General features: G+C 33.5%; 2 protein-coding genes across 2 annotated transcripts; both read left to right on the top strand.

Annotated features, from left to right (window-relative positions):
• Positions 1 to 3476: 3476 nt before the first annotated feature.
• On the top strand, positions 3477 to 4701 carry LOC134689746 (E3 ubiquitin-protein ligase TRIM56-like). The gene has a single exon (XM_063549715.1). The coding sequence runs from the start codon at positions 3484 to 3486 to the stop codon at positions 4699 to 4701; it is 1218 nt and encodes a 405-aa protein (XP_063405785.1). The 5' UTR covers positions 3477 to 3483.
• Positions 4702 to 9776: 5075 nt separating this feature from the next.
• On the top strand, positions 9777 to 10726 carry LOC134689745 (protein PML-like). The gene has a single exon (XM_063549714.1). It carries the CDS (start codon positions 9800 to 9802, stop codon positions 10724 to 10726), a length of 927 nt encoding a protein of 308 aa, XP_063405784.1. The 5' UTR covers positions 9777 to 9799.
• The last annotated feature ends 735 nt before the right edge of the window (positions 10727 to 11461 follow it).

Below are 11461 nucleotides of genomic sequence, written 5' to 3'. Positions count from 1 at the left end.
ATTTCACGAATCGACATTTAACGAATCGACAAGTTACAAATCATCAATATACAAATTAACAATTTACGAATCGACAAGTACAAAACATCAATATACAAATAGACAATTTACAAATCGACATTTATCGAATCGACAAGTAACAAAACATCAATATACAAATTGACAAATCACACAGTTACAAGTTACAAATTGACAAGTCACGAATTAAGAATTTTGACCCCGTTGGCTTTCCATACTCCAGGCCCTTTTGTTTTCCACGTAATTAATATTGCCAATAATTAAGAAGTTCCGGGTCGAGTCCGATACCGATACCAATAGTATATTCATCTGTTACCTATTACCTTATCTGTACGTTCCGCATTTGACAGGCGCACCACCAAACAGTGTTTTCAGGATATGCTATATACACGGGTCCTAATCACAGGGTTGACACTACTAAACTGTCAAATTGTTACCTATTGTAGTATTTTAATCAGTAAGACTTTATAAGATAACAATACGAATACTAAAAATAAGGCGTATAGGTACAGTTTTCAATTTGTTAACGGGCATGACGTAAAACAGCGAATTAAAGAATTCAACTTTATTTATAACTAATATAGGACAATGCTGTTGATTAAAAAAATACTCCATCCCAGGACCTTTTGTTTTCCAAATGATTAATATTACCAATAATTGATAAGTTCCAGTTAGACGGGTTCAAACAGAAAGATTTGAAAGCAGAGAAAACTGTGATAACTATCTTATAATCGGCATGACTTTATCAGATGACAATACTTTTACAAAAATAAGTCTTGCGCATAGTTATATACTTTATTTCAGTCACGGACCCGCGATATCACGGGTGTGTTCTAGTAATATCTAAGTTTTGAATACTGGTAAGACATTAATGCTTGCATTTATAACTGCAAAACCTTTGACTGCACAAACGTGAGTGAAAATAAATGCAGTGGTAATAAAAAAATCACGTTATGAAATTAAAGTGTTTGTAAAGTATATAATCCCAAGTGTCAAAATAAGGGTCACCGTGGGACCTAAGTTTAGTTTGTAAATCACCGCATTCTAATTTTGCATCTGGGGTCAGTTTCACAACAAATCTTACGACTTAAGCTGGTCGCAAGTCATGAATAGTTCAGTTTACTTGCGATAAATCTTGTCTTCAGTTGTTTTGTAAAACCGACTTCTGTATCTGAAGTTTGTTAAATATATAAAAAAAAGAAGATGTGGTATGATTGCCAATGAGACAGCTGTCCATAAGAGACCAAAATGACACAGACATTAACAACTGTAGGTCATCGTATGGCCTTCAACAATGAGCAAAACCCATACCGCATAGTCGGCTATAAAAGGCCCTTGACAATGTAAAAACATTAGTTTTGCAGCTATATATGTCGCGGACAGGACTCCATTATGATTGGATCCATATCATAGTGACCTGATTTTAGTTTATGACCATCCCCTATTATATGATGTATATGCATACTTAGTTGGGAAAACCCTGGTTCAAAGGTTCAAAATATATGGACCGGACACAAACCAGACAAGAACGAATCAAACAATGTTTGAAAACTTGACGGCTCAAATGTCAATGCCACTGCTAAAATAAACTGATTTAATTTATGAAGAACCACGTGCCATCCTATAATACATCTCTGAACTAAGTGTGTTTAACATCAGTTATATAGTTCAAGGCAATGCATTTGATAAGGTCTTTGCATCGGAACTAAACACATTCATTCTAAAAAACAGTTGTTGGCATGACGCGGGTTATGTTCTTCTCATATATGTTATAATGGTATGATACTAAACCCCTATAACGCTAGAATAAAAAAAATGTTTAAAAGACCAAACTAATAAACGAAGTTGAAAAGCACTGAGGACTAAACATTCCTTAAAGTTTTGCCAAATACAGCTAAGGTAATCTGTTCCTGGGATAAGAAAATCCTTAATATTTCGATACTTATAAGGGGCCAGCTGAAGGACGCCTCCGGTGCGGGAACATGTCTATAAACATTTGTGAAATAAACATTCAATAATGGTCAACCAAAAAACGTCATAAATTATAAATTCATAAACCTTAATACAGACTTCCAGATGAAATGAAGTGCTCTGTAAAAAATAAAAACATTTGTTTTTAATCTGTGCATGGTATCTGTTTAATTCATTCATTAAACCAAATGCGCATAGTCAACCCTCCCCCTATACCTATATATAGCCAATGTAGAAAAGTACTCGACAATTATTTGTCGAGAAATTAAATTGAAGTTGTTAAATTATATCAAATACTTTATTGCCATATAAATCAAAAACATGATCTGTGAAAAGCTTCTTATGCGGTATGGGTTTGCTCATTCATTGATGAAGGCCATATGATGAGCTATATTTGTTAGTTTTTTTTATCATTTGTTCTCTTTTTCAGAGTTGCTTCAAAACAATGAACAAACAAAATTAGTTACACAGCCACAAACGACAACCACTGAATTACAGGCTCCTGACTCGGGACAGGAACATACAGAATATGCTAGGTTAAACATTTTAATATGCGCCCATCCCTCCCCTAACATGGTACAGTGGTCGTAACCGTACAACATAAGGCCGGATAACGCAATTATTTCGTTGGACATTTCTTTTCGACAATAAATGAAAATCGGGAAAAAAAATTCTGTAAAATTCTGGAAAGAACCTAATAGATGTAAGAAGGTGTGATGTGAGTGCCAATGAGACAACTCTCCGTCTAAGTCAAAATGTTCAATTATCTTCAATTTCTAGTGAAGACTGTCTGTCAAAAATTTGTAATATTCTAATTTTTATTAATACATACTCACAATAAAAGATAACAAAAAATATAATAGTCCTGTATAATAATAGTTATCAAAAGTACCAGGATTATAATTTAGTACTTCAGACGCGCGTTTCGTCTACATAAGTCTCATCAGTGACGCTCACATAGCTAAACAAGCACAAAGTTGAAGAGCATTGAGGATCTAAAATTCCAAAAAGTTGTGCCAAATACGGCTAAGGTAATCTATGCTTGGAATCGAAAAAAATCAAAGTTTTGTAATCAGGAAATTTATAAAATAAAATGACCACATGATTGATATTCATGTCAACACCGAAATGTTGACTACTGGGCTGGTGATACCATCGGGGACGAAACGTCCACCAGCAGTGGCATCGACCATGTCGACCAAGTGGTTTAAATAGTTATCAAAAGTACCTACAGCTAATTACAAGGAATAAGACATGTAAGACAATAACAGCTAACAGCTAATACTTTTTCAGAATAAAAGATAACAAAGAATCAATTTAAAATTACCTCAAAATAGCCTTTAGTAAGAACTTGTGTATTTAAAAAAATGTTTGTTGTCGTACCCTTTTGGTTGTTTATCTTATCTGTCACAACTAGGTAAATACACAAAGTCAATAACTATAAATACACGCACACAAGGAAGTATATATTTACGGTCAAAGTTTATTTTGATAATGGCGACACCCACTGAGGATACAGAAAACTACGATGATTTATTGACGTGTACAATTTGTTTAGAAACTTTCAAAGTTCCGAAGTATCTACCATGTCTTCATACGTTCTGTGAATCGTGTATAAATACCTACATTGTGTCATCTGTGGAAAAGGGAAAGATAACCGAAGGATTTACATGTCCTGTTTGTCGAAAAATTGTATCAGCAGTGGAAACATTGGAAAGACCAGAATTATGGGCGACCACGTTGCCTACCAATCATTTTGTAACATCAATGTTAGATAAACGAGCAATACAAAAGGCAGAGAAAATGTGCAATTCGTGTCAGTTAAACAAAGAAAGTACAAAAGCGAAAAGCTGGTGTACGATTTGTGAGGAGGCGTTCTGTGAACAGTGCGAAAAATGTCACAAAAACTTTAAGATGTCAGCAAGACATAAACTTCTAAACATTCAAGAAATGCAGTCCGGTAATACACCTTTTGAAGTATGTGAGGTACAAAGCTGTGACGAGCATCCAGGAAAGATCATAGAATTTTATTGTTTGGATCATTCTCAACCTTGCTGTACGTCGTGCGCTACACTTTCACATCGTAAATGTAAAAATGTTACTTCAATCCAAAAAGCCGCTTCGGGTATCAAACAGTCAACGAAAGCGTCTGGTTTATCACAAAAACTAAGAGAGCACGTGATTCAGATAGGTGAAATTATTAATGATCGAAATAAGAATTTAGCTGATGTTGAGACTTCAACAGAAGAGATTAAGACAAAAGTGACTGATATAAAGACTGAAATTTTAAAGCAATTATATCGAATAGAAGAAACCCTGTTAACCGAGTTGACCTCAACCAAGAAGCAAGTTGAAATAGAAGTAAAAGACGAAGTAGGTATGCTTTCATCTTATAGTAGCGCTGTTAAAAAATGGAAAACAGTGATCGACAGTGTTCTTGAACATGGGTCCGAGGAGCAATGTCTGATGGAAATTAATAAAATCGAACCTAAAATATCAGAACTTGAACAAGAAATTGAAGATTTGGTGAAAAATATAAAGAGTGTATCAGTTGTTTTTAGTCCTTCTCCCCCTATTACAGATTTTATCAAGAATGCCCAGACGTTTGGAAGAATTAAAGTTGACAAATCCGCTGTTAGTTCTTTGAATGCAAAAGCAACTATTCCAGTCATAATGAGTTTCGAGGACTCTGTATTTGACTGGTTAAATTAGGGTTATGCAAACTGTACTGGTTACCTGTGTAATGATTTAAACAATATATATTTATAGATATTTCATCTTTGTTACCATATCATCCATTCGTGGTTTTCTTTTGTTAATACAAAATATTATAATAAAATGATTTCATAAACAATCGTATAATACTAATATATATACAAAACTTACATCGTGATTAGGCCACGTTGCCATGTTTGTTTTCTTTGATCACGTTGATGACTTAATTAATATCTCCACAATCTAGCTTTATTCTGATCATCATACGATTTACAATAACATGTCATATTTAATTGCAATTAAAAACAGTTAAATCTTTCTTGAATTATTTGCATGTGCAAAATCAACGTCTACGTTTGAGAATTATTTAATCGCCATTTTGTTATAGTAACTTCGAAATTTTATCGAAATTTTCCCAGTTCGTGGGAAGAACAAAGTAGTGAAGTATAACAATGACGGACAAAGTTTGCTATCAGAATTGGCACTTCCAGGTTCACCGGAGGACATTGCTGCGGTAACCCACTTCAAAGTTGCTGTATCCATTCCTAAGCATGGAATATGTGTAATAGATAGTGATACGTTGATTTTGTTACAAACTTTGAATTTACCAGGTATACCAGTGTATGGATTATGCTTTGTCAATGAAGAAATATTTATTACTGGTCATGGTTCAACACTCACGTGGATAAACCTTTCATCAGGACAAACAATTAACAAAAGGACAGCTAGTGGTCAATCTTACTTTGTGTTATCATTATCACAGACTGATTACATGTTTGCTGACAGTCACACTTCTGTCGATTATGTATTCGGTAACACGAAAAAGTTTACTTATACCAACTCTGATTTATCTTACCCTAGATGGATTGGAATAGACTGTATGGGCAATTTATACATTGCAACAAACCAATCTAAAAACATCCACCAAATAACGGAGAATTGATAAGAAAAATCCCGTCTTCAACCGTAGGAATTGAGTTTCCACGGACAATTCGTTTTGCAACGAATAGTAACAAAATGGTTGTCACATGTTCGAATACTGGCAAAGCAACAATATGGAATTTGGTTAAAACCTCATGGATAAAGCATCTATTTTTTAAACTTACTACCCTAAGTACCATACGTGTATCATATATGAGATTTATTTAAACGATACAAACGCATGGTATAATAAGATAAGTCAAGGAAATTAACATATGCATTCACATTAAAAAACGACACAATAAAATAAATACGGTCATTTAAAGAATTATATGCTTACTTAAATTGATTTTAATTAAAATTTTTTTTCTTTATTCTATATATCATACTACTTTACGAATGTTTATAATAAAAAAACTACCTGAAGTGTTTGATGTGAGACTGTAACATGTGTAAGTAAAGTTATGTTATGTTTGGTAAAGCAGCGTTCATATATGACTCCCATGTGAGACCAGATAGCGCTAAAAAACTAAACTAAAATTGAGTTTTTACTATCCTCAATAATATTGAATGTCATATTACTATCACAATTGTTGCGTCCAAATGCAATTCAAAGTTGCCGTTTCGTCTTCCAGTATATATTGTGGATAGTGATACAATGACATTTTTACAAACTTTGAAATTTCCATTTATACAAGTACATGGATTATCCTGTGTCAACGAGACACAATTATTAATTGGTTCTAGTAACAAACTTACATGGATAATCATTCCATCCGGAGAAAAACGGATGAAAGACAGACTAGTAGTAACTCGAACTTTTTTGGCATGAAAATACGGATTTTTTTGTGTTATTAAAATTTGCTGTTACAAAATATTAAAAATTATTTTCAATTAAGGAACGTATCTCCCTCATGCAAAGCTTTGATTCCTTTCACGGATTTGGCTATACTTTTTGGACCTTTTGGATTATAGCTCTTCATCTTTTATATAAGCTTTGGATTTCAAATAGTTTGACCACGAGCATCACTGAAGAGACATGTATTGTCTAAATGCGCATCTGGTGCCAAGAAAATGGTACCATTAATTTTATTGTTAAACAAGGTTTAGTGCACCATGTTCTACAATTGAAAATGCCTGTACCAAGTCAGAATATGACAGTTCTTGTCCATTCGTTTTTTATGTTTTTTGTTAGTGGATTTTGCCATGTGATTATGGATTTTCCGAATTGATTTTCCTCTAAGTTCAGTATTTTTGTGATTTTACTTTTTGTTTAAGCACTATGCACATATACTAGTATATGGTACCAGTATGAATCAGTCAAGTATTCAGTTAGTTAAGTGACAAAATTTACCTCTACAAACAACAAACTTTCAGGTCCAAGAGTGATCGGAGAAGATATTGTTGGTAATATATACATCGCTGGATATAATTCTGGAAACATCCACAAATAACAAACGAAGGAAATCTAATTAGAAAAAATCCGGCTACAACCGTGGGAATTGAGTGTCTATGGACAATACGTTTTGCACCAAGAAGCAAAATCTTTTTCGTTGATTGTTCGACTTCTAGGAAGGCCCCACTATGTGGAATTATTTGAGTACTATATTTTTGAAAATAAATTAATATGAGAAAACTTCATGAGACATGAACATATACATTAGGAGCTTTATAAGTTAAGAATTACTCTGCAGAAAGGAAGTAACAGTATGATGTTACGTGTCCTTAAGATATAAGACAATACTTATCAAAACCAAGGAGTAAACAAAGACTCATAAAACCATAAGTCATTTATATCAACAGTTACAAATAATAAATAAGAAACAATTAAATTAAAATAAAAGGATTTTAATTTTCTAAAAAATAAATGATGATGATTATTTAACATGAACTGACATGTAAAGATAATTTATTACATGCATAGAGAACGCAAACTATAAAAAAATGTTTCTGTTGTAGCAATTGAGAAAAGTTACTGTATTTGATACTAAATAATTATAATAAAACTGTACCAATTGGCTGTTTCGGAATCTAAAGCATCATGGGTAATTTCATTGTTTGTAACCCAAAGTGAAAATAACGTTACGTCATTGGTTGAATTTCCATTGTTTATAACGTTTTAAACCAATCAAGACGCTTTGGTGTACGATTTTGAAAATATTACCCAGGATGCAGTAGATTCTGAAACGGCGAATTAGGTGCATCTAAAGCGTTCTTCTTGGATTCACTTTCATCAGGAACGCTCAAAGTTATATATTTGAAAACCAAGGATACAATATACTAAGTACTTTAGAATCTACGTGACCAAACAGTAATTAATCGAAGGTAAACTTGTCCGAGGGAGCTAGTATCTTAGATGATTCGTTATTTATATTTTTACTGAAGAAAAGAGGAGTGTGTTATCAACAATACTACTTTAGGAATAACAGTTCACACCAGCTTCGGTTATAACACGGTGCTAAAAAAATCCTTGAAAATTTGAGCGTCGAAAACGCTATTACAAATTAAAGTACATTCAACAGAAATTCTCGACACATATATTTAGTCAAAGATGTATTATAACTTGAGGTACATGATAACAAATATTTAAGTAAACACCAGACCACAGAGTACCGAATTATTGGTTTATCGTTGCTTGACGTCAAACAACAAAGCTAAAATGAATATTGAGGATGATATCCTGTTCATGAAATATGAATGATTCTGACTTGATATAGACCGTCACACTAAGTCGAACTTTTAACATACCAATTCACAAGGCAACATCGTACTAATATCAAAAGTTTTATACGTATTTGGCACAACTTTTTGGAATCTTAGATTCTCAATGCTCTTCAATTTTGTACTTGTTTGGCTTTAAAAATATTTTGATATGAGCGTCACTGATGAGTCTTATGTAGACGAAACGCGCGTCTGGCGTACTAATTTATAATCCTGGTACCTTTGATAATTTTTTACTGCGGTCCAATCAACCCCTATTACTGTGTGCTTGCAGGAGGAGTAGATAAGAATCGAAGGATGCATTCAAACTAGAACCACCAATGCAGTTGCTACAAAAACACAATCTCTATCCAGTAACGAGATTATATAGTTCACAGATTTAGTATTGAATATCAAAAAGAAGATGTGGTATGATTGCCAATGAGACAACTATCCATAAAAGACCAAAATGACACAGTCATTAACAACATTGAAGTATACATAGCTAACTATACATAAAAGGTTTAAAACAGTATAAAACAACGAGTCAGAATAAGTCCTCTACAAGTTTTTGATAGAACGATGCCTAAGATGAGTTGTCGATTGTACTTTTGAAATTAATTCTCTTGCGATTATGGCTAATTCGTTGTTTAATATTCTTACATTATGTTTTAAGTAAATTACAAGAAGCATTCTTTGTTTAAACATATTAATTCGTCATCATCACACACATTGATTTTTAATAAAACAAAACACACTGTACTAATATAATTCAGAAACATGCTGCATCTAGCTTATATTTATATGTTTCCTTACAGTAATAACTCCAATTTAAAACTTTCATAAACATGTGTTACAAAGACATGGAACAGAAATGAATTGAACAATTACATAACAAAGAAAGATGGAAAATATTATTGAAAAAAATGATAAAGAAAATCCCACGAAAAAAATATAACCCACTGAAAGATGTTTAATACATTGAACTGCTCAGATGAAATGCAGCATTGACAAAATAGAAAATTTAACGTGTAAATCTCCTTTAGAAAGAAGTTTTTGTACTCTAAATGAGTTTGCTAATGGTATATTTTTAAATACTGTTTATCTAATTTACCTTTTGCAACGAGATAAATACATTGAAAATCAATAGCTATGTCTACACACACACAAGGAAGTATTAATAGTCACAGTTTATTTTGATAATGGCGACACCCACTAAGGATACAGAACATTTTGATGATTTGTTAACTTGCCCGATTTGTTTGGAAATATTCAAAGTTCCGAAGTATTTACCATGTCTTCATACCTTCTGTGAATCATGTATTAATACCTATATTGTGTCATCTGTGGAAAAGGGAAAGATAACCGAGGGATTTACATGTCCTGTTTGTCGAAAAATTGTACCAGCAGTGAAACATTAGAAAGGCCATGATTATGGGCGACCACGTTGCCTACAAATCATTTTGTAGCATCAATGTTGGATAAACAAGCAATACAAAAGGCAGTAAAATTGTGCGACTCGTGCCAATTAAACAAAGAAAGTACAAAAGCGAAAAGCTGGTGTACGATTTGTGAGGAGGCGTTCTGTGAACAATGCGAAAAATATCACAAACACTTTAAGATGTCAGCAAGACATAAACTTCTAAACATTCAAGAAATGAAGTTCGGTGATACACCTTTTGAAGTATGGGAGGTATCAAGCTGTGACGAACATCCAGGGAAGATCATAGAATTTTATTGTTTAGACCATTCTCAGCCATGTTGCACATCATGCGCTACACTTTCACACCGTAAATGTGAAAATGTGACTTCAATCCAAAAAGCCGCTTCCGGTATCAAACAGTCAACGAGAGCATCGGGTTTATCACAAAAATTAAGAGAGCACGTTATTCAGATAGGTGAAATTATTGATGATCGAAATAAGAATTTAGCTGATGTTTCGATTTCAACAGAGGAGATTAAGACAAGAGTGGCTGATATAAAAACTGAAATTTTAAAGCATATAGATCGAATAGAAGAAATCCTGTTATCCGAGTTGACCTCAACCAAGAAGCAAGTTGGAATAGAATTAAAAGACGAAGTAGGTGTTCTTTCTTCTTACAGGAGCGCCGTTAAAAAATGGAAAACAGTGATAGACAGTGTTCTAGAATATGGGTCCGAGGAGCAATGTCTGATGGAAATGAATAAAATAGAACCTAAAATCTCAGAACTTGAACAAGAAATTGAAGATTTGGTGAAAACAATAAAGAGTGTATCAGTTGTTTTTAGTCCTTCTTCCCCCATTACAGATTTTATCAAGAATGCCCAGACGTTTGGAAGAATTAAAGTTGATAAATCCGCTGTTAGTTCTTTGAATGGTAACCTTGAGATGAAAGTAGACAAAGTCGACTTCCGCACTTGAAATATTAACATTCTACAGGTTATCGACGTGTGTAATGGTACCGGAACTACGTCTGGAATATTTATACAAAACCTTCTACTTTTCACAATTCGTGGGAAGAACAAAGTAGTGAAGTATAACAGTGATGGACAAAGTTTGCAATCAGAATTGGCAATCCAAGGTGCACCGGAGGACATCTCTGTAGTAAAGCAATTCAAAGTTGCAGTTTCGTCTCCTGGGCAGGGAGTATGTGTAGTAGATAGTGATCAGATGGTATTGTTACAAATCTTGAAATTACCAGGTATACCAGTGTATGGATTATGCTTTGTCAATGAAGAAATATTTATAACTTGTTATAAATCCACACTTACATGGATAAATATTTCTTCCGGACAAACAATAACCAATAGAAAGACTACTGACGAATCGTACTTTGTGTCATCTTTATCAAATACTGATTATATTTTTGCCAACAGTACAACTTCTGTCGATTATGTAGGCGGCACAACTAAAAAGTTTACCTATACCAACTCTGATTTGCATTTTCCTAGAGGGATTGGAAAAGACTTTATGGGCAATTTATACATTGTATCATTTACTTCAAAACACATCCACCAAATAATAAACACAGGAGAACTCATAAGAAAAATTCCGGCTTCCGCCGTTGGAATTGAAAAACCATGTACAATACATTTTGCACCAGGAAGCAACAAATTTCTGGTCACATGCAATAGTTCTGGAAAAGCAGTATTGTGT

Source organism: Mytilus trossulus, chromosome 11, assembly GCF_036588685.1.
Source record: "Mytilus trossulus isolate FHL-02 chromosome 11, PNRI_Mtr1.1.1.hap1, whole genome shotgun sequence".
Lineage (NCBI taxonomy): Eukaryota > Metazoa > Mollusca > Bivalvia > Mytilida > Mytilidae > Mytilus > Mytilus trossulus.
Note: the sequence above shows the minus strand (reverse complement) of the source record. Positions and strands in the feature narration are given on the sequence as shown.

Excerpts from the sequence above, each read along its gene's own strand:
- LOC134689746 (XM_063549715.1), top strand. The coding sequence starts at position 3,484 with ATGGCGACACCCACTGAGGATACAGAAAACTACGATGATTTATTGACG.
- LOC134689745 (XM_063549714.1), top strand. The coding sequence starts at position 9,800 with ATGTTGGATAAACAAGCAATACAAAAGGCAGTAAAATTGTGCGACTCG.